This window comes from Kryptolebias marmoratus, linkage group LG1 (genome assembly GCF_001649575.2).
Source record: "Kryptolebias marmoratus isolate JLee-2015 linkage group LG1, ASM164957v2, whole genome shotgun sequence".
NCBI lineage: Eukaryota > Metazoa > Chordata > Actinopteri > Cyprinodontiformes > Rivulidae > Kryptolebias > Kryptolebias marmoratus.
The window spans coordinates 15,185,455-15,209,725 of NC_051430.1; the positions used below are offsets into that span (position 1 = coordinate 15,185,455).

A 24,271-nucleotide genomic window follows, 5' to 3' on the forward strand; every position below is an offset into this window, starting at 1 on the left:
CTCTAAATGTGTCCTTTACACACCATCAGTGTCCCTGAAGCTGTGCAGTGGTTACCTAAAAGGGTCGTGTAACTTTCCTAAAATACCTTTCTGTAAACACTTCGAATTCTTCCATATTATTCTGGGGGGCGCTGAAGTTATATATAAGCCATTCAACTATTTGACCATGCAGTCTTTGAAGAGTGGTAGCCCCCCTCCCAACTCCACCCAGACCTAGAGACTTGCAGTGTTTTGCAGAAATGAAGGAGCAGCAGACAGACTGACAGGCACAGGCTTGATGTAAATACCAGAATGAAACCAGTGAAACCATTCCACATAGGGGGGGTTTAGTGCCTCAATCATTCCTGCTGAACGACGCCCATTAACAAGCCTGCAAAAGGCAGATTATGGCTGTTGTAAATCTCTGCCGTCCATCACCGGCAGAGGTCTCCAGATGAAGGACGACAAAGTTGGGTGTCAGCTACGCACCGCGTGGAGCGTCAGCGCGTCACTTCAACGCACTCGGGGCACCGTTTGGACAAGTGGAAAGAAGCCCCTGCTCGCCTCAGTTTGGAGAAACGCTAATTTTCTTTCTATCGAAATAAATCTCTAAGGAGTGTTTCTTTTTCTTTTCTTTTTTTAACCCCTGTCCTGCCGGTGGATCTGCTGCTCGTCTGGGAAGTTTTCGAAGCAGCTCCTCCCTTTTGCGCTCTTTCTTTTTTTAGAGCTCTTGCTGACCCGGACCACTCTGCTCTGGGGAAGTTTGTCAGGAAGTTTGTATTAATAATAATACAAGGAAAAAAACAGAGAAATAAAACAGGGGGGGGATGTTTTGCCGAAATCAAACGACGAGAGCCACCGTGGCCCGCGGCTCTGCCCTGGAGATGGAGATACGGATAGGGAAGTTCAGGAGGAACGACCTCCAGGACGCACCACCATCACAGGTATCTGAGCTCACCTCCTCTCTCTAACACACACACACACACCAAATTCTCTCTGTTTACAGCTGTGACTCAGTTTCCTCTCTCCAACCTATGTGGCACACTTCATATCTGTTCTGAGGGTTTATAATTAAACCGCACCAGAAAGCTGTTGAGCTCCCAATGCCCAACTCTACTAATTATCTTCTAACGAGAACTTGTGAGCCATCTCGTTTTACATGCAATTCATGTTTTAACACTTTCTTTAAATGCTGTAACGTTTCTCCACCTGTTTGATCACCTGGACCTGCTTCCATGCCTCTTCAGCTTTGCCCGCAGGCTGTTGAACAGTCAGACACAAACTGCATCCTAAAGTTGAGCTCTGGGTCAAAGCTTGTGTATTTATTTATCTCAGCTGCTGTTTATCACTTTAAAAACGAACCAACACGATTTGCTCCTCTTCCTTCTTTGCAAAGCTCCCTTTTTTTTAACTTTCTCTCCCAGTCACACATACCTGCCTGTGAGCTCTCATGTTTGCTGATTGTGTTTGGTTTTAGTGCTGCCTTTTCGTTCTTCTCTTGTTGTAAAACGTCTGAAAGCGGTTGGTAACAGGGAAGAGTGACAATCAAATAGAGGGAGAGATGTGTGTGGGGTGTCTAAATGACTCAATTGTAAGAGGAAGCTTAAAGAATGTTAATGGTGTAATATGGACCATAAGACTGAGTATTGATTCTTTGTCTCCTCCTCCTTTTGGAATCTCTCCTTTCTTTGCTCCATGAAGTCATTAGATGTGTCTGAGCAGACACTGTTAGATTATGTTGTTTATCATTCATGTCACAGGAAACCACCAGCTATAGCTGACCCCTGGGAGGTCAGGCACACTCCATCATATTGATCTGCTGTCAGAACGGTCTGATCTAGTGTCCAAAGTGGCCCGAACTCACACCTGCCAAACAAGTTCACACACGTTATCACACATGATGACCCTCAACAGTTCAGTCTGAATGATCAGGCTAAAATAAGGAGATGTGTTTTAGTTTTCACCTCATGCGGTTTGAAGTCATCTTTCTAGAGTGACAGTATGAAGCAGTTTGCTTCAGAAGTGTTGTACGGCAGATGGTGTGCTACTTTGTCTGAATGGTGATTCAGATTTCACACAATTGTTTTTCTGTTTCATTTTTCATACTTTCTTTTTTTTTTGCAATCTATCTACGCCTGCATATTTGCCATTTTAACCAATCATGTATCAAAACATTCAGCTGATTCAGGAAATGGGTACTGTGACTTTTAATTTTGTAACTTATCAAAATCTTTGCTTTTTTTTCAGTTCCATCAAAATCGTTGTTTAGCATGCTTTTAGTTCTGTTTTTGTCTTCTTATGCTACTTTTAGCTTTTGGCTAGCCTTTTGCTCCTTGTAGCCTTTTATTGATTCATCAGAACCTATAAGGGAATTTCATCTTAAGACAGAAATAATGGAGAAGTTCAAAATCATTGTTTTAAATCCTGAATTATTTCTATGCAGACTTTACTTTCCCCCTTTTGGTTTCTATAATGGACATGCATAAGGATAAAGACTTTCTTCTTCTTCCACAACAATAACACAGTCCTTGTTTACTTCCTTACCTCTGTCTGTAAGTTGCTCTAAGCCGGTTCACATACAAGATTAATTTGCGCCTCTGACTTTGTTGCCAATGCTAATGATCCTCTTTCAGAGACAGGGACTTCCCTCTTGTTCTGTGTGTCCGGTCTCTCTCAATGCCACCCTGGAACCAGTGTGTGGCATTTCAATGAGAAGCTGTGAAAGCACCTTATATTCACTCTGCCAGGGAACATAACGTCTGGGTGTTTGAGCCCCTTATTTAAGCCTCTAAGCCTCTAAAATCTGTGTTTCTAAGATGGTTTTAGTTTATTTTGTTGAACCTTGTTGACGTATTGGCCAACAAAATTCATAGTTTTGGATTATCTTTAAATGCATGTCACTTCAGCAGCTTTAAAAAATAATCTAAAACACAAGTGAGGCTTAAACTTCTATCTGATTAGACTTTCTCTCTCTCTCTCTCTCTCTCTCTCTCTCTCTCTCTCTCTCTCTCTCACTCTCCAGGCACATTGGAAGTAGAAAAAGTTGGACCAAATTTTCCCAGACTACTGATCCCACTATAGTTCATTTAAAGTATGAATTTGGTAAAATGTTTTGTCATAAAAAGGACACTTGCATTAGCCCCCCCCCCACTGCGAAACGCTGAAGTTTGCACCTGTCTTTGTGTTATTTTGCCAAGAAGCAAGAAGCAGAAGGCACACAAATCAGGATCAAAAATTAGGTTAGCTCTTGTAGTTCGAAGCTTTAGGGATTTCTGTGAATTGTATGTTTTAGTACGACAGTTGAATCAAGCAGTTTACGATGCGTTCAGGCATCTACTATCTACAGCAAGTTGCACAGAAACAAAACCTTCCTTGCTTTCTCTGCTTTCCCCCTTAAGATCGTCTAAGGTCTGGTGCTAAAACTTTTTGCTGTGTGTGCATCGCAGATTGATAGGATGATATGGTTTAGAGGCTGTAAAAATGCGGTACACGCTTGCACAGCATTTGGCCAAAAACCCATCCCAAAGCCCTTGTATTGCTCCTTTGCTTGCTGCTCTCAGTAGGGGCACAGAACACATCTGCTTTCCACATCCATCCCTTCTGATCCACAAGGCCACCATCGGTGTGTCTCTAAACTTATATTCTGCCTCCATCCTCACCAGTTCTGCTGTTTCAGGCATACCGTGGGACTTTGGGATCAAGCAGACTTTATTATGAAGGTGAGGATGGAATGTCCTCCGTTCCGTTGCTCCAGTGTCATGTTATGTTTAACTCAGGGATGGTCTGCCCTCCAGTGTGGCTGCTGCTGGTTTATACAAGGCCAGGAAGTGGTTTGATGTGTGCGACGACGCACCCATCCACCCACACTGGTTCGCGCTTCTGGGAGTGTATGGATGGCAAGATCTGGGAGTCTGCCATGTTTGTTGAGCAAAAGCTTTCACAGCTTTGGGTAACTGTGGTTTGCTTTGGTCTCCACCCTGTAGATTCACTCACTCTCTCCTGTAAGCCTCCAAACCAACCAAACAGGGCTTTAGAAAGTTTAGTATTTTTTATTGTGTCAGAGTTCGCACTATTATTATACTGTTTATAATTTCTTTTGTATGTTTTTTGCAGTCAAACGTTTTCCACATACCTTGTGCTATTTTAACCATTTATATATCAAAATGTTTGGCTTAGTTGGAACTAGTGTGCTATGTATTTGTAGATTTTTTTTACTGTTTAAATTATTAAAGAGATAATTTTTTTGAAAACGTATTATTTCAAACATCCTAACAACCAAAAAGGTTCTTTTTCGACATGCTTGAGTCAACATTTGACACTATTTCTGGTAATTATAGATGCTGCGTCTTCAAGGCTATAGAGAGGAGAAAGGACCATCTGGACTGGGCGCAGTTCAGAAACCAGCATGGTACTGCATGGGTGGTATCGCTTTAGTTCCCAAAGACTAGCAGAAGTGATGCAGCAATAAAAATACAGCCCAGTCCCAACTGTTAAAATACTAGAAACTAGCATAATTCTGCATTTTAATACTAATATAATTCACTTATGGATGCATATGATTTGCATGGAGTTTTATTCACACTACATGTTAACTACTGACCTTTTTTGTTTGTTTTGTTTTTAAAGATTTTTTTTTAATTAAGTTTATTTGGCAATCCAGGTTATGTTGTCTAAGCAGTGCGCCGGAATCCCTGTAGCTTCATTTTTAAATCTGTTTTCCACTGTGCATTTTGGAATATTTTGCATTTATCAATGAAAAACAATTTCTGCTGGTGTTATGTCTCCCACGTTGGATGTATGAATGTTTTCTCTGGGTCCCTAATAAGTGTGGTTTATAGTTCAGAGGCAGCCTGTGAGCAGTTTCATGCTCAGCAGCCTCTCTGTGTGGCTTCTGCTGGTGCCTAATGTGGCTTGACATGAAAGTGTGACGAACTAAACCTGGCTCTATGTGAGCACATCTCTGCCTTCCTGCATGCGCAAAAACAAGAGAGGGTCATATAGGTGTTGTCAGGATAACACAAAGCAGTTCAACCCGTGAACCCAGTGGGGAAAATGCTCGCTCACGGGGGAACGGTGAAATATTGAGAGCCTCGGATTCAAAGCAACGGTGTGTGTCAAGGAGACAATGTTCCTTTTGCTGCGTTTTAACCCAAAACCGATCCTAAAACATGAGAGGCTGAGGGGGGAAAAAACTGTTTATAGGCCTGAGGGTTCTGAAGAGTGGATGCTCTCTGCTTTATTGATTACTCGGAACAACTGGGGTGCCAAGATTGGCCTGCACTGAGCTCTGTGTGTGTGTGTGTGAATGCCCCGAGGGCTTTCTGGCATGTTCAGCTCTGTAGGGGTACAGAGAGGGGAGATGCCAGGGAAATGTTACCCCTTCTAAGACCCTTTTTCGCTCACCAGACTGGGCCACTGGAGCTTTCTGCTTGGAGGCTTCCTTGGTATGCTGAGGGATATTTTAACTTGCAAATGTTTAACTTTTCTTATTACACAGGCTTTGAGTGTAGCACTGTTCCCATAGAGTCTCTGAATGAGAAATGGTTTAATCTGTTTCTTCAAGCGATGAGTAAAATTTAACCAGTGCCCTGTTATTGCTCCCATGATATTGGCTGGACTGTTTGCTCAGTGAGTGTAGTTGTGTAGGCTTTGTTGTCCATATGTTGCATGTAATAGACTTTCTTTTCTCTACCCCCATTGAACTCGCACTTATTTATCACCTGCTGCAGAAATGTGAAGGCGGACGATAATGTCCTTGCCTGTTTTCTGTGCATATGTGGGTGTTTGAGCGTTTCATGTGTCTGTTACCCAAACGTCTCATGAACCGGTGAAAAAATCTGAACGTACCTCTCGAAAAGTACTCATTGGATGCGCATCTACAACTAGTTAAGCTTTGGACTCAACCTGATTCAAGATGGCTGCCACAGCTAAATGACTTTAAAAACACAAAAATGGCTATGACTCGGTCAGTTTTACAGGCATTGACCTTAAATTTGGTGAGGTAGCGGCTAAGAGTCAACTCAGCTTGATAGAACGAGCTGGGTAAGAGACGTGTTAGAGCTCAGCTGGGAAATATGGTAAAACATTTAAAAAGAATTTTGTGAAACTTGTAGAACATAATTCTAATTATTTGCATGTTTGTTATCATCCAGCTAAGTCATCTATTCCTAAGTTCTGAAACAGAGCACTTTTTCTGTTTTGGTGTGTGTTTTTAGTATCTCTATGTGGCAACTGTCAGGACAGTTTAACAGCTGAGGGTCTGTTGCTTAATGTTGCAAGTGAACCCCACCCAGTCACACATTTATATAGTGCTTCACTCTGAAGAAGTTGTGAACATAAATAGCAAGCATGAGCACACACACACGCACACACAGGAAGTGAGTCGCACCCATTCTCAGTATCCAGTTCACACATGTCAGCATCGTAGTGTGCGTCCGCACATGTCTGTAAGTCTGCCCTGCCTCTGCCATTCAGCGTTACGAATGACGAATCGGTCTTCATTCATGATGCTCGCCGTTTGTTGATGCTTCAGATGGTGACTAAGTCTCATGAGCAAAGTCCATTGCGTATTGTCTGACACAGACAGGCTCTGTTCGCTCAGTTGTCCTGAGCGAAGCCGTCACTGCCAGCAGACAGATGTATAAAGGAGGAGGATTAATCGCTGGACGCATTCCCACTCCCCCATGTGTGAAAACTTCCTTCATGCATCATCAAACATGCCTCATTCACCTACTACCTTGATTAGTGAACTGAACAAAGCTTATTATTCACATTATTTCAGAAATATCCCTTTTGTTTCTGGAAAAATCCCAATGCAAGGAGGTTTTGGAGTTAGCTAAGCTTTACCAAACTATGTAAGTAGATGGTTTTAAAGACGTGCGGTACGCTGATTTAAAGTTTTAATACATTTAAAATGATGGGTTTTTTTTTCTGGATTAAGTGGAAACATTTAACATGTACTTTATTAGTTTTAATCCTTTTTATCTTGCTCTGTGAACTGAATCTTTCATCCTGAACACTCTTTGTCCCGAGGGGAGCCTTATTATGTGGACCACTTCAGACTCAGGTCCCCCAATTCAGCAGGAAAATAAGTCCTTTTGTCGTGTGTTTCACCGCTAACCCACTTTCTTGATCCAGATCGTACTGAGGAAGTATTCCTTTGTCCTTATCTCGACACAGACACGTAGAGAATTTACTATTTGTTTTGTTTTGTTTCATTGTTCATTTCTGTTTGCTCTCGCCACCAGAGGCTTTAAACTTAATCAAGCTTGACATGAAGACACTGTAGAACAGAATTTGACTGTGTCATGCCAAAGGTATCTTCTTCCTGTGAACACAAGACTCCCTACCCCCCCTCCTCTCTCTCTCTCCATTGAAGAGTTTTCTGTTAAACATTGACACACACACAAATGCAAAAATTCCAAAGTGTGGTGTCATTTACAGTGCAGGACTCTTGCTGTCAACTCCTTTCATCAAAAAAGCCTTAGAAACACGAGAAGCTGTGTTCCTGTGAGGAAAAAATGTCATTCTTTGTCAGAACGAGACTCGAGAAAAGGTTGATGTTAGCTGAAGAAATGAAGTTGTACGCGCCCATTTTTTTGCCCCACCAAATATTTGCCAAATTATCAGAGAAGTGGAACAGTTTCACTCACCAAGCAGGTGTAGCCCAGTTTGGATTTTCTTTCTCAACTATGAACAAAACAGGCCACCAATTAAAAAAAGCCACTTAGGATCTGTCAAAACGTTTTTAGGACGGGTTATAAATATGAATTTCAACTGTACCCTCACCAAGAACAAGTCCTTTAAATAACACATGCACACAGAGTTCACCTGAAGAATAAAGGGCACGTCTGTGTCAGCCCTCTGTGCAGCGCCTTGCCGCCTCCTTCTTTGTTTGCAGCTCGTTTTTTCCCCATTTTCTTCACCACAAAGAGGCTCTTTATCTCCTGCTCTATACATCACATGAACGACTGGCTTTACTGTGAAAATAGATGAAGTCAGGGCCACCCTTTCCTTCAGAGTAATGCTTCGTGAAAAGAATCAATGCTGAGAAATATTTAAAGATGTGTGTGTTTGTGAGTGAGTGTCCGGTGTGCTGCACGTCTGTTCATACATTGACTCAAACGACATTCATTTTATGCGATCATGTGTTTTAATGATGAATCCAAGCTACCTGCATGCCCTCTGACAGCAAGTTGTGTGGATTAACTGATAAACTGTGGGTGTTTAGGATGAAGCTCTCTGTATTTTGTTTTGGTTAGTGCAAGTCTAAGTCTTTAAAGGATGTGTGGGATAACTTAAAGCAATCAAAGAGCCACACGTTGTATTAAAATGTATGTTTTGGCTGCTACCTGCCTTATTTATTCATGTTATATTTTACAAGCTTCCCAATCAGAAAATGGCCTTTTCTCCTGTTTACAGTGCTGGCAAGGTTTTAGCATTGTTTTCAGCTTTGGTCAAAAATGTCTCTTGATGTTGAGGAAAAAAAGATGTTCTCATTGCATATCGAAAGTACTGCATGTAAATTTGCAAAGTGACATTTGACAGACTATTTACTGTCCAATCATGGTTAAAAATGCACTTCTTACAGAAACAAACATCTTGTTTTAGGGCATTTATCCTTCGTCTGTTTTTACCACGGACTGGACATGAGAATAAAATTTGAGGCATATTTCAAGACAAGTATAGTTTATAATGGAGGACATTTTGGGTCGGATGGAGATGGAGGGCCCTCAGATTGTATTTTTCCCCCCTTGTTTGGTCTTCGTCTACAACTAGAAGAACAGACTCTTTTTGCAGTGTAGCCCAACCTGGAGGTGGCTGCATGTTATGGTGGAGAGGAGAGGGGGGGCAAACGGGGGCACAAGTGCCAATGATGTCTGTTTTGTTGATGCTGAGCAGGTGTTTGACTTTATGAAAACAGATGGCTCTATTATTCCCGTTTACCTTCCCTGCATGATGTATAGGGTACCGGTCCCTGCCAGCATGCCCGTGTTTGTTCTCTGGGCCTGGTGAAGCAGACGGCGTGGTGTCAGATCTTGTTCTATCATCGTGTCATTCCTGCTGTCTCGGCACCAAGTTTCCCCGGTTTTCCTTCGTTGTCCATACGCTAGAACGGGAACGCCAGCCAAGACGTTCACTGCGAGATGAATTTGGATGCTTAATCATTGAATCAGTTAATCAAACTGTAGGTGGCCCTGTGAGTGACAGCATAACAATGTAATTTACTCTTCACTGAGAAGCGACATCATCACAAATTTATCCCATTAAAACATTTTTCTGGTAGCCAACACACGTGAATTGACCCTGTAGAAGAAGTAGCCGCAGACTGTCTTCCTCACGACTTACTGTTTAAAAAAAACAACCTTCCACCTACAAAGATGTTATGATTCCCTGTCAGTTTGAAATGCAGCTTCCTGAGTCTCCTCGCTGCAAATGTTTAGAGTCACATATTGCTTCTGCAGATGTTTAGACCTGTGATTCCTATTTAAGGTTTTGGATATGCCTACAGCAGACTCAAGCCTTATGGTGCGAGTTATGTTTACAGTATGCAACGTAACCTGGCTAAAGTAACTTCATCTAAAAGAAAAAAGGTGTAAATCAGGTACAAATTTTTTTTGTTGTTGGTCGCCTTATTCTCATGTCTGTACAAGCTATCTTGCTTTATTTTTTGCTGGAATTTAATAATTACATGTAACCATCCTTTAACACTTTGTCTCTGTTCTGCTTGTGAATATTCAAGTTTACAAAAATACTGTTTAGCACAATAAACACGTCTCCACAGATTTCACGTTGTGGTGTAGCTTGCTATTCACCCCAGTGCCCTGCAGAGGGAGCCGTTGTTCTATTTGTATTTACACCAGCAGTTTAAAAGAATGGAGAAAAAAAAATCTATCCTCTTGTTCACCTTTTTCCTTCACATTTTCACATGAATTTATATTCCTTAAACCTACCCGCCATTAATAGTCATTTCAGAAGATCATTCACACTATTAGGTACAAATGAATTGCCTTGACACACCTGTGCTCCTATATCCACTCACATCTTCCGTGATTCTGCACAGCCTGCACCCCTGAGGGCAGAAATCAATGGAGATGAATGTCCTAACGAGCAGGTTTCTCTTTCATTAAAGTGTCTGCCCTGTCAGAGTGATGAGTTGCTGTAGACTCGTGTGAACGGCTGAGGTAGCATTCCTGAAAGTCAGCAATGATTCTGGGAGGCAGGCAAACTGCTGAACTCTTTCCAAAAGTGTGTGTGTGTGTGCGTGTGCACAAGGGGTATTGTTGAAAAAGGATCGTCCATGCTCCATTGCTCAAGCCAGAGACGTCGACTCCTCATCTTTTCCTTCACTCTGGGATTCCAAGTGAAAGAAAAATATCAGTGGTGTAATTTGCAGGTCCTTGGCTGGCGTTTTGTTTGATTAAATGTGGCATGCATCACAGCGCCTCCTTCACGTAATCGTTTGAACCATTTGGGCAGACTTGTTATCTCTCTCTGCAACTTATACACCTAATAAAAAGGTGGACTGTTGATGAGATTTAGTGTCGTCACTCTGCCTCGATGTCTGACTTATGAGTGTTCAGCTGTCAGCGCAGGTTTGTTTTCATGCTTTTCAACTGAGGGGGGGAATTTCCCTCTGAAACACCTGGTTTCACACAGCTCACTGCAGGATGATGTCATCCCGCCAAACAGATGTAACACACTAGATGAGTCTAATTTCTTGTCTTTGTCTCTGTGTCTGCTTAGAAATATTTGTGCAGTCACGAAACAACACACACCTTTGAGAAACTGGGATGTACTTTCATCCGACTCTATCCTAGTGTTGTTTGTTTGTTCTTGTTTTTTAACTGGCATTACCTGTTGGAGTCATCCCTGTCTGTTAGCAAAATATACCATGACCCAGTGGATGGCCACCACAGCTAACTGACCTTAGCAAACACAAAAAAAATGGCTACTGTCTATAACATTACTTCACAGATTTGACCAAAATGGACACAATTTGTTCATTTTTCAACACAAGCTGATCTTAGTTTAAAACTCTGGCAGGCGGACGATATGCATTCTTGTAAGGAATGCTAGGCATTTAATTTTTCCTTTCTTCTGAAAGTCCAGAAATACACAGGAGAAAAAAAAAACAGCTCCTTGTAATTTTCTCCAACTTTACGTCTTTACTCTGTGAGAAAATAGAGCGAGAGTGTCTACTTAGTATGCCATAATCACACACACATACAGAGGCCTTGATTAGATGCATTTGTCTCATATTGAGGAAATTTTCCTATGGGGTGTGAGTATGAGTGTTAATGTCTATTTATATCCTAACTGTGTATTTGTGAGTGTAAGTACAGCTTTGTGTGGGTGTGTATTTTAAGCACGGGTGTGTTGGGCTCAGTTTTCAGATTGGGTTTAGATGACAGTCAGGGTTCTTTGTTGTGGTTTTGGGTCTGGCTGCTGCCTGAGGCTCCTTGCGTGCTTTCCTGCCCTATTCTGCCGCCACACTGTGCAATGGACTAAAGACGCCTTTTTAACCTTAAAGTTGGCGATAAGACACTTAGAGTACCAATTAGGGCTACTTATGAGCTGAAATAGGATGTGTGTGGCAATAATCAGCATGTTTATTTCGGTTTCTCTGTTAGGTATCAACATTTTACACCGCAGAATGCTTTTCTTGGCAAACTTGTCCAGAGGCAAGTTAAGTGTGGTGCACTTTATTGAAGGATCGTTTTAGTTTGTAACAAAACAAAACAAAACAAAACAGACTTAAATCTCAATTAATACCTGAAATAAAATAAATTTGCAATCATTTTCAAAGATGACAGACAGGTTTTGTAAAACGTTAATTTATATGAGCATTTTGACCAAGTAGCTTTTTAAAATTTGTTTTAAAAGTGCCAAAGTAGCCTTTTGGTAGGCACTTTGTATTTTAAACCAATGTTACATAAAGGGACAAACTGTTTCAGGCAGATATTTGCTGTCTTTTTTTTATTTAGGTGAAAAAGAAAATCTCTTTCAGGTGTGAACTTTCTAAATTTGTCATTTTTGATGTAAAGAAATAAATACCAGTCAAATAAAATCTACCAATATGACTTCTTCATCTAAAGAAAATGAAGGTGAAAGTAACATTTCCATGCAAACTGCCTGTTAATTACTATATAATAAAACTCAGATTTCTAATTTTAGGTTGGACTTTTGCTGTTTTTATTAACATTTTAGGCATTCCTGATGTTAGTTTTATGTTAAACAATCTAGAAAAAAAATAAGCCTTGAGATTGTTAACATCTTAATGAGTTGTCTCGCTGCCAAACTCCTCATTTTCTTTTGCCATTAGTTTACAGATCACCCGTAAAAAAAACAAATTGGTTAATATTAGGCATGTAATGAAACATGAACTTGTACAGATATTTAGCATCAGTTGCAGGTGATCAACTCCACCATCAAAAAGTTGGCACGCATTTTCTCAAACTCCATTTTGCAATCAGCACAACAGAAAAAAAGCAGATGAAGATGCTACTTAAAACACACAACAGCAAACAAAATATGAGTGGTTGATTCATTAGCCTAAAGAAGCTTAAAGACCAGCTTGTTTGGTGGAGAAATGGAGAGCAATGAGCAAGTTTGGCAAGCCAATGCATCATATAATGTGCACTTTGAAGCGTCTGTGGCAGGCCATTTGTGTATTTATTTGATATCCCTGCCATCAAGAGTCATTTTCCCACACTTAGAGCTCACCTGCTGCCTTAAACCCTCCTTTCTAACAAGGCTGAAATGTTTTTTCTGTTTCTGCTTCTAGGAGATTTATTGTCTGAAAATAAAACAACTAGCATTTGACTTTTGTTTCATTTCCTTGGTGTACTGAACTCGTGCTAAACGTTCACTCAGGTGTACTTTTACACCTCCTACAGCATAATGCATTATAAGATGTTTCCTAAAGGAAATATGAATGTGTGTAATCGGCTTACCTGCAACAGAGGTAGCATGCAAAATATTAGCCTCCTGGGTGGATTTAGGTTTGCATTCATATTGCAAATCTTTTATATCTGAATTAGTTCTGTTTGGTCAGACAGTCTCACAAGGCCGACAAGGTTGCAACAAGAAACGTGTTCTGCTCACAACTTTAGGTTTTGCTTATTATGTTTTGTTAGACACAACTGCACAAGGTTTATCTCGAGTCTTGATTAACCAGCAAATCGTGTTTATTTGTTTTCTCTTTATTTCAGAAAATAATTCAAATCAGTCCGACTATCGTTGCAGACAGCCTGCAGAAACACCTTCCTGCAGCGTTCCCTTGTTGACCCTCAGTCCTGCTTCCTCCAGCTGATTAGGTGCATGCATGGGAAGTTTTCCGTATTCCTCCACACATCCGTTCAGAAAAAGCCCAAAGCGCCGGTCATTGTCTTCAGAGCAGAGTCCAGCCCCTCCGGGATCTTATTATGAAAGCCCGTGTTTTTGTGTGCGCGTGTGAATTCCCCTGTTTTCATCAAACAACTGAGTTTGAACTGGATTAACCGATCGTTGAGTGGATAAAACGAACTACCAGCTCCCGTCAGGTTCTTCCACGGTCACGGGTTGCTAATCCGCCACTTCATCAATAGGTAATCACGTTTAACAGAGTTAAATCCCAGTCAGGGTGAAAGGTGTTGGGCTCGTTCCAGCTCGGTTCTCCTCACTCGAGTGGGCCTAGAAGCACAGGCAGTGTTAGGACTGGTTCCTTGTCTGCCTGTCAGCAAGTCCTGTCATTGAGATAATAACTTTTTTCTTTTTTTCTTTTTAGCCTCCAGGCTTTTTTTTTGTCACGCTTGTATTTTGATTTGTGCACTGTGGGGAGCTGCTTTGGTGTAACAGAAAGCCTAGAAAACACACACAGTGGATTAGTTCCTTTTTTAAAAGGATATAATTTTACCCTACTAATTTAAAACAACAAACAAACCAACCAACAAAAACAAGGCATCCATATCTTTCTGTAGCAAAGTGAACAAGTCAATAAACTGAAACCTGTTTTAACAGATGTTCAGCAAACCTGATTTGTTAATAATTTTCCAGTTTAGCAGCATCTCTTGTTCATGTTTTTAAAGCCCATTTAACCTTCCTCCTGTACATTTTGTTAAAAAAAAAACAATTCTTTCACCTCAGGAAAAGTAAACCTGCTGCCTCATTGCGTTTGTTGGAGTCTGTTACAGATTAGCCAGAGGATTTTTTGGCTCTCAGGGTGGAGACCCCTGGGTCTCCTCCATGGAGGTGGAATGGCTCTCACAGCTCCTTTTGTTTTCACTGTTCGCATGTGTTGAGTGTTTCAGGGTGATGGGGAGCCCAATGAAGAGACTAGGTGGCTCAAATCTCATGGCAAAACATGGGGGAGTTCTTTCAAAGCAAACTTTCTGATATCTCCCCCAGTTTGAGGTCTTTTTTTTAAACGAATGAGTGGATTTTGAGTAATGTGGCTCTGTGCGCAACGTGACGCAGCCGGCTTCCTGTTGGAGGGGTCTGCTTGTGGTTGGCGCAGTTAGGTCGGTCTCTCCCACGCCACACGGAAGGATACACACTTCTCTCCTACATGCACACAACAGCTGGAGCAGCGTGAGCACGCTGGAGAGGAGAGGAATACTACTACGGATGTTTTAATCTCTGCGCTCCTGCTTTTTTTTTGTGGGTGTGTGGAAGTTCTGAAGCCACCAGAACTTTGGGGATTCTTTCTTTTTTATATAAGTTGCCAAACAGCTGGCAACTGTGAAAGGAGACTGCGTTTATTGCCCGTTTCTTTCTTACAGAGGGAATAGCTCTCTTTGTTAAAAAAATTGTCAGTTGTGGTTGGAGATTTGCCCGGAGAACTTGTCTGAATTGCTCGACTTCATTTTTTTCCTCACCTTTTTTTCCCCCCTCCAATTTTACTCTTTAATCTTTATTTCAAAGAGGATTTATGTTTCTGTGCTTTAAATATATCCAAGATCGAGTTTTATGACTCGAGTTCGAGTTTGTTGACATTTCATGGTGCATTGTAGTCTTATCCCCTCGCATTTCGCTCCTGCTGACACGGCTGTAATTCCCTCCATTGAGCCTTGAAGAGGAAAGCTCCACACCCCCCGTTATGCCTTCCCATTGGTGCGGCATTTGCTGATTGTTTGTTCAAAGGGGCGTCGGTACGGCCACGGTATTTTCTTTTTTTCCCTTAAACTTCATCGTCACCGCCAGCCGCGCGTCTCAGGGGTTAATTTAGCGGCGCGTCGGGGCGCACACAGTGGAGCAGTTGTGCCGATTGCTCCCGCAGAGGCGATGCCCTTTTGTGGAGAGGTTGTCTTGTCACAGAGGACACACGGCATTCACAGTCGGGACACAAAGACAAGAACTGATTTTTTTTTTCTTTTAAAGGCTCCATTCTTCCCGTGCCGCGCCGCTGGGTGTTGACTGTGGGTGTTTGAGAGGATCTTTGTTGTCAGGAGAAAAGTAGAGCAGAAGCAGTTTTTACCAGCTGAGGGATATTCCAGTGCAGTCGGTGCTGTCATACGCTTAACCTCAGTCAGCTTCTTGTTTTTGCATGGAGAGCTTTTTGCGCGTCTTTTTTACGCACCGATTGAAGAAGTGGAGACACCATCAAAGCGGTCAAAATGAACTTTCTGTCAGCGGTTTCTGCAGGATAGAGGTCTGAACTCTGTTGCTAAGCTTCAACAAGAAGAAGTTGCGTTGTAATCACCTGCCTGAAGCATGCCCAATGATAAATACGCAAACATGGAGGAAAAACTTTGGATACTGGAGGACCTTAATATGATGTACATCCGTCAGATTGCGCTCAGTTTGCAGGTAAAACGCTCTCATTTTCAGGTTTCTATCACCTTATTTCTGAGTCTTTACCTGTATTTTTGACCATTTTGAGTGCATTTCAAAGTTTGTCTGCCAGTAAAAGTGTGTGAGGGGGGCCTGTCTCCTTGTTGTTGTTTTTTGTGTGACTTGTTTCACAGATAATGAAATCTATTTTCAGCCGTTTTCCCTGGAGTACAGTGCATCTCTGTGCTAACTGACAGAATGCGCAGCTGTGCTTTGGCATGTTGTAAACTTTGCAGAAAGGCAGCTTTTTTTGNGGGGGGGGGGGGGGAACCTACGCGAGGCTGGTGTGGTCTCTGGCCTTACAGATGGCAAACAGAAAACAACACGGCATGTCATCCATCTCGCCCCGTGTCTCCCCCTTTCAGCGGGGGCTGCACACAGTTCACAGCTGCACATATGGGCCTCATAATTCCCTGCGTGACTGTGTGTATGCATCTGTGTGTACGGGTGAGGTTGACGTGTTTCAAGGGAGACAAAGGAAATTTGTCTGACTTAAATGCACTTTTTTTTTCTTTTGCAAATCCACACCATGTGGATTTTTGTCACTGTCTCAGAAAGCAAAAGTGAAGAATGCATTATTTAAAAAAACAAGCAAAAGACCTTCCTGTCAGAGTTTAAAGAAATATCAGTTATTGGAAATGTTACAGGGCTTTCAAAGGAAAATTCTATTATCTTTAATTTCTTGGCATTTGAAAAAGTATCTGCATGTGCTGCAGCTGTTTCATTAGGTCAACTGAAAAACACTTCAGCTTTCTGGAACCAACATCAGGTTATATGGAGCCTATTTTTTGCTCTCTGTTTGGTCTGTTGTGGGGTTATAATTCTTGCGCTCTCCTCCTGAAACGCTGATTAAACTTCAGACCCCCTGACACAAAAGGGTGGTGGGAAAATAGTAGCTTTTCCCGAAGGTTATGAAAGTTCTAGTGGACTTAAATGCACTGAAACAAACCGGCTATCATGAGGTGCCCTTCCCGCATCAAGTTGATCAGTCACTAATGAGGTTAGTAGTTCCTGTCACACTGCCATCTTTGATGATAAACTTGTTTACTGCTTGGTGGAAAAGTGCTCCTTTTGTCCGATTTATTAAATCAGCGGTGGAATGAGGTTTTATCTGAGAATCTTTTGTGTGTTCTGGGAATCTTGCTGTCCCACATTTCAGTTTTTTGCCAATTTGGTTGTAGGGGTAGACGTGTGTGATAGCAGGGCTTTTATCTAACAAGTTGAAACAAATAAAAACTTTACTGCTTCTCCTGATTCGCATGACGTACAAAGATAAAGGTTAGCTGCAGAAAACAATTTAAAAACACAGAATTCCTTGAAGGAAAATCAAATTGTCTGGTGCTTTTCATGACAAAGACTAAGACCATCTTAGATTGAGAAATGATGGAGTTGTAGCTGTTTAGGTCCAACCTTGAAAACAAGAAACGTGAAAGTTTTATTAAAATCTGTTTGATGTTTCATAGGACATTTTTGCTAACAAACAGGGTTAACTCCAACAGTTAATAACGAAGTTTTAAGTAAAGATGTGTACAGAAGGTTGGGGATGACTCAAGTTCTGCAGCATCAAATTTTAACTTAATATCTGTGAAACTGACTGAATTACAGCTATTTTGTGTTTTTCTAATATCAATAGGCTGTAGTGGCTATCTTGAATTGACTCGACTATAACAGGTACATCCAGTGACTACATTCTGAAAAGTTTATTAAAACCCATCCAGTGGTTCATGAGTTGTTTGGCTCACAGGCAGAGTTGACTTCAATATGACAAAGTTTCAAACACTGATCTGACACGATGAGTTAATGCTCAGTGTATGTGTGGGGGATGGCTCTCAGCTTCTGCCATACTAAATTTTAGCTCAGTACTTGGAAAATTGAGTTAGAGCCATATTTTAAATGGCATTGACTCCAAAAGTTAATCAGTTGTAGATGTGCATCTAGTCATAGTTTTTCGAGATATCCATTTAAATCTACCCAGTGGTTCATGAGACATTTTGCTAACAGAGACAAAAACATAATTTCCCACCTTCAAGCCATTCGTCGACGGGGAATTTATAAAACCACTCTGCATAAACCAGAAAAAAAAATGTGGGTTTATTGGATGTTTATGCTTGCAGACTTGTTTGCTCACATGATCGTTCCCTCAGTCACCCTCTCTCTCCCTCTCTCCCCTTCCCTCCCTTCCTGCCCGTGTCTCCTCAGTCTGGGTGGGTTCATGAGACAGGGGGATTCTTTGTATGGAGCTGAGCTGCTCAGCCCACAGTCTAACTGTATCCCAGCGAGCTGTAGATGCTTTTCGCTGTAGGCTCTTTCATAAGCGCCCAGTTGGGTGAGCTAGGTTTGCGGTTATTAAACTGTGAACTCTTTCTTCCCGTTTTGCCTCCCACAGCAACACACTAAACACTCATATGTATATTTATGACACAAGCAATAAGCAAGTTTAGCTGTAACTGATTCAGAAATTAGTTTTTGACACTTTGAGGAATAACTAATGGCAACATCATGCAAACACTGAGTCTGTGCATTCCTCAAGTGGATATGATTGCAGAGGACATCGTTGTGTTATTATCAAGCTCAGTAGGAAGTAACATTTCTGCTTTTCAGGTTTTAACAAGTCTGTTAGAGCAGCAGTGGCTACATTCTTTGTTCCGGTGAACCAATTTTTTTTCTTCCATTTGCCTCTTTTTTTTTTTTTTTACTTGTTTATTGTAAAAGAAAAAGAAAACTATTTTCAGCACAGGATACAGGATTTGCCTCAAAGCAGAAGTGGTTGGTGGGAAACAGGAAATAGTCACGTGTAATTACAGTCCCCCACCGGGAGGGCAACGAGATGTCATTGAAACCGCCAAATAATAGAAACATATATACCATTTTCTGTTATCAGCAACTCAAGTGTTTGTTGTATGTCCCTTTTCATATCTAGTACAGTTTCCAGCCCTCTTCATCTCCCCAGCTCTAACCACAGAATGTCACTTTGTTGGTGTGTTTTTTTTATTTTTATTTTTATGGTGAAACAACCTTTTTTAGTACATTTGGTCTTCATGCAAATAAAAGTGATAAATTGCAACTTTGACGTTTGATATTTCCGAACAGCCCCATAGAAGTCCTTTAGGCAAACACAGACACGTCGACCCTGACATGTCATGGTAGAGGCTGTTCGTCGCCAACCTCTGCTGGCTGTGAGCTCACAGGAGGGTCAGATGTCAGTTTCTTGCTGCCTCACTCGAGACTCATGCCTGACCTCTCACACGCTCCAAAACTCCAAACTTAGCTCCGGCGAGGCCTCGGATATGTTTACAGACTCTGGACGCTACAGATGGGGGACATAACATCCATTGGCTGATGTTTGTTCAGTGTCTCTTCATGTGGTCTCAGAATGAGTCAAGCTGCCTCAATCACTTCTTTAAGACCCATCAGAAGCAACACCCAGTCAGATGATTGCATCCTCTGTCTGAAACTGTGCTGATGTAACTGCAGAGGAATGAATCTTCTCTGTGATTCAGTTTGTTCCCTTGTATACATGTATGATGTCATGGGCCTGAAAACATGCTGTAACTATTTCACCACTTCCCTGGGGAATATGAAGCCTTCCATACGTTTATACTAGCGTGGGTAACATATATTGCTCATCTGTATTCCCTTTAGACTCAACGGATCTCTTTCTTTTCTAAACAAAGGGGGTCTTAAAGTGGCAAACCCCAAATGAACAGCTGTTAATCCCTGCCTGCATTTGGACAGAAAAGTGTTTTTTGCACTGATGTGATGAACTGCAGGGAGTGCAAAGGTTAATTTGATCTGTAATGAGACTGAAAACAGTAGGGTTTAGCTGAAATTCCTCAAATCTCCTCCAATAAAGGCTTGTTTAGTGTGGTTTTGATTTGTAGCTGTGATGAAGTTGGTTTATTGTAAAAAAATGCGTCTTTGAAGTAGTAAGGTTTATATGTAAAATGTAAAAAAAATCTGAAAGCATCCATCCATCCATCCATCCATCCATCCATCCATCCATCCATCCATCCATCCATCCATCCATCCATCCATCCATCCATCCATCCATCCATCCATCCATCCATCCATCCATCCATCCATCCATCCATCCATCCATCCATCCATCCATCCAACCATCCATCCATCCATCTTTAACCACTTCTCCTTTCCTGGTCATGGGGAGCTGGTGCCTATCTGCACCTATCTGCCTTATTACTGTGCGAGAGGCGGGGACACCCTGGCCAGGTCACAAGTCCATCACAGGGACACATAGAGACAAACGAGACAAACAACCATTAATCTGAAAGCAATTGTCTGGAAATAATTAAACCCCATGAAAGGGTTGCACAGTATATAGAAAATGTATAGTCATTGTAATGTCAATACATTCCTGCTTAGACTGCAATAAATCATAGGCTATTATATTTCCAGTTCCCTGCATTCATTTTCTGTGTCATTAATATATTTGGACAGTCCACAAACAGCATGCTGCAGAGCATTGTTTGTCACTACTGATGTCTTCATCACATGTTTGACTGTATAATGTGTAGCCTTATTTAATGTAACAAGGAATGTTTTAGTATTAATGTATTGATAAAACTGTAACTATATAGTTCCTAGAGAACAAAATATAACCAGAAAACCATTCGGTTCTATAATCTCTGCAACATAATCTTGCTAGATTTTATAATGGTGCCTTCCTTCTGAAGATAAAGTACTTTTTGTTTTCAGCCTTACACTCCAAAGTCATGAGCAGAAAGTTTCCCATGAACTGTAAATTGGTTAAAAGTCTTTTAACATATGATTCATCATAGTTCACAACAAGTCCCCTCTTTTATTCTTAGGAAAATCGTTGCTATTAAATTAGTCATCTGTTGCCCTTTTCACTCCCAAAACACTTGAAGTGTCTTCTCTTGTTCCAAGTATGTTCAAACATGGTACTTATTAGGATTGTTTTAAATTATTAGCTGATTCAGTTTGGGTTTATCTTATTAAACCTCTGGTAGCTCAGTCTTTGTTGCACAAAACTTTTTAAAAAAAAAAGAAATAAAGTATCATTGGAAAATTTAGGTCAGAATTACCATATCAGCTCAGTGAGCAGTTAACATCTGTGTATGTGTGCATCAGTTTGGGATCATGTGTTTGTGTGTGTGTGTGTGTGTGTTAGTTCAGCTGGGAAGTTGTTTAGGTAGCCTTTAAAACTCCAGCAGACACAAGTGGAAGGAGTGTTAAAACTAACAGCACTTGCTCTCTTGAGCAGGCTACTCAAGTTGGGTCAGAACCAAAACACATTTCTTCACAACAGACTCATTTGTACACCACTCCCTGCTAACCTCATCTGTGTGTGTGTGTTTGTGTTTGCTTTCCAGGATGTGTGTAGGAAAACCTTTTCAAAGAGTGATAGGCTAATATTGTCAGCTATATAACTTCTGAATTATTTAGTTGCATTACCCTGAGTTTCAAAGAAAATTGGATGCTTTTTTTTTTAAGATGAGCTTCTTGAAATATGGTGCATCAGTCTTAAAAGAACAGACTTCGCTGTGTTTATTTACTTATGAGTCTTATATGTTTTAGTCTGTTTGCTGTGTGTGTGTTTATGTAATAAATGTGTGTGTTTCAGTCCTGTCTCCAAGATTTCTACAGTAGTTTACAGTTCTTTTAGCTGTGTTTGCCAAAAGCAAGCGCAGCGTGTGTGAGGAAAAGGAAAAAGGAGGCTTTGTATCACATCACACACACCTTCTGCTCAACATGAAGCCTTCTTCCCAACCCACAGACATCCAGTTAGCTTCACTTAGACCATCTAACGTTCAAATCAGCTGGCGCTCCGCCTCATTTCTGCACCCAAAACATTCCCCGCAACCCCCTGGATGTTACCACAGAGCTGTGGCCCCCTCAGTGCCCCAGCCGTGGCCCGTGGAGCGGTTAGGCGTCTGAATGGGACCTCTGTGTGAGGTGAAAGCAGTTAGATGCTGATCCAGCTTCCTTTCCAAAACAGCAGGCATTAGCCAGGAGATTGGGAGGGAGAAAACACAGAGCCAAAGGTGTTGTTACTGGAACACCAACCTGCTGCCCTGCACCTTCCCAGTCCAGAATAGTTTCTTTTGCTTCCACATTCCTGCTATCTCTGAAACTTAACCAGACCTCGACTTTGCTACTCTTTTGTCCATCCCACCTTTCAGGGTTTTGTTTTCACAGTTTTCTCTCACCTCCCCAATATAATCTTTCATTAATTCTTTATTTCTATTCAGTTTGTTTTAACATGCACACATTTTGATTGACTTCAGTCTAAAAAAACAACTACATCCTCTTTAGGCTAAAGTGATACTCCATAACCTTTCCGCTGAACCTCACTTTAGAAGATCTGAACAGGCAGTATCTTACCTGTTGTAGATAGCTCTTTCAACAACCTCAGTTTGGGGAACTGGTTTGGATTCTGACTGGACTGGTGAGCTAACAGTTAGTTAGATCAGGGCAAAAAAGGTAAAACAACTCAAATCTCAAACATTACACAGCATTTTATGCTAATGCTGTATTAGAAGCCTCTACATAGCCAGGAACGTCACATTATACAATCATTTCTGTAGAGTTATATGGTTATTTGCCTGCATGATTGGGGTGAGGGGAGGGGAGGTGGGATCGGCAGGGTTGAGCACCTCCAGTACAGCCTGAGGCACAACCTGAAGGATTATCATATTACTTCTTTGCAACTTGTGTGTAATGAGAAATTGACAGTGATGTAAAGCTGACTAACAAAGCGTTTGCTTGAACCGCTGGGAAATTTTGAGAATTGAGTTGTTTTCAGACGCCAGTGATCCACTATGGTCTTTGCCCTGATGTAACTAATTGCTTAATTAATCTGGTGACAATTAAACTTGTTCTCCAGACTAATTATGTCCATAGAGCTATCTACAACAGGTAAGATGTTATTTGAAATCGTTCTACAGAACTGTATTATCCCTTTTAAGGCATGGAGCTATGTTTGACTTATCGTTTTTACAAGATTAAAAGTCCCAGTTTCGAAGCGGAGAAGCTTAAAATGGCATCTGTGCAGCCTGCTTATCACACATTATCTTTAAAAAAGAACATTTGGTAATGTGTGAAGGCACATGGAGTTGTGTTTTATGCTTGTCTTTTTGTGGTGTGTTTTCCTCCCTGCTTGTGAGCTACGTTCTGCACAGTGTGCATAATTATACGTAGGGTTATGGGTCATGCAGGGAATTTATTGATTTGTCTATTGAGGGTTATATAAAGTACTCGCTGCTGTTCTTAAATGTGTCTGCGTGTCTATGGTTGCTTGTTTTTCCTGTTACTGTTCTTTCTCTGTCCATCTCACCAATGCTTTTGACAATGTAAGCATCCTGAAACCGAGAGTAGGTGGAAGTTTGAAGAGGCGGGGAACAAGTGCAAAGCAAGAGCTCTCTAACAATTATCTACATTAAACAATCCATTTCCAGCTATATGTTCTCCTGCAGGGGAGGAGCATCACCAGCATCCCTGTTTTCTTAACTATTGTGCTCTGGTTGTTTTAATAAGCAAGTCAAAGTAACAAATTTAATCACTGCTCCATGCTCACTTCTGCTGGTGAGCTGCTTTAAGCATCTAAACTGGAGTGTAAAGTGGTGTCACTGGTGGGTGGGTGTGCTTGGCAGTTGGAAACATTCTGTCAGCATTTGCATGGCTGATGTCTCACCATCTGAGTGTTTACGCTGCTTTGATCAATAACAAAAGTAAAATCATTTTTTAATACTGGAATGATTTGATTGTTTGTATCTTCATGTCACATTTAATCTGTGTCTCTGAGGTTTAATGAACACAGTGATAACAGTGGTTTAGGTGTTTTTCGTTCGGCCAAAATGCAAAGTGAGACGGCGAAAGCTTATTTGTTTGTTGTGTTAAATGACGATGAATGCCTTGCCTTAGGAAGACTGATGGCCGTTCTGTTAAAGGCAACCTAAATTTGACCTTTCATTGGGAAATTCCAGTGTTTGATGGTGGAGGCAGCAGCTTAAAGGAATAGTTTTTGAAGTGGTTTCGTGCAGAGAACTCAGGAACAGCCTGTATTTACATGCAGTAGACAACAGCCAGTAATCTTAGTTTGCAGAATTGGGGAGAAATTCTCATATGAAGTCAAGCCAGCTGCCGATCAGGGCCTATTTAAGAGTGAAATCTGCCATCTAAAACCACTTGAACCTGACATTCCTCATAGCCATTCAAGTGTATGCTATGTTGTGGATTTTTACACTGCGTAACTTTATTATCAGGCGGTTATCCTGACTGGATATGTGTAATATGTCAGGAACGGTGGAGACTAAGGCGAACCCAGAATGCAGACTCATAGTAAGGGGAAAAAAAAACTAATTTATTAAACTAGAGAATAAACAAAAACAAAAATGCTGACGTGGCAGCAAACAAACAAAACCTAAATTTAAATACAAACATGGAACCGACAGAAACCAGGAACACAGCACGAGGGTAACTAAACAGACTACATCAAACA

The 24,271-nt window shown here is 41.3% G+C and overlaps 1 protein-coding gene across 3 annotated transcripts in view; it reads left to right on the plus strand.

Moving 5' to 3' along the window:
- Positions 1 to 492: 492 nt before the first annotated feature.
- Positions 493 to 24,271, plus strand: part of rtkn (rhotekin) — a 53,848-nt gene continuing 30,069 nt past the window's right edge. The window contains exon 1 of one of the 3 annotated variants that reach the window (XM_017417342.3): positions 493 to 923. In XM_017417342.3, the coding sequence (XP_017272831.1) occupies positions 807 to 923 (117 nt within the window). In that variant the 5' untranslated portion in view covers positions 493 to 806. Of the gene's footprint in view, positions 924 to 14,505; positions 15,769 to 24,271 lie in introns of those variants that run through there. The other 2 variants (XM_017417338.3, XM_017417339.3) reach the window with 2 other exon arrangements.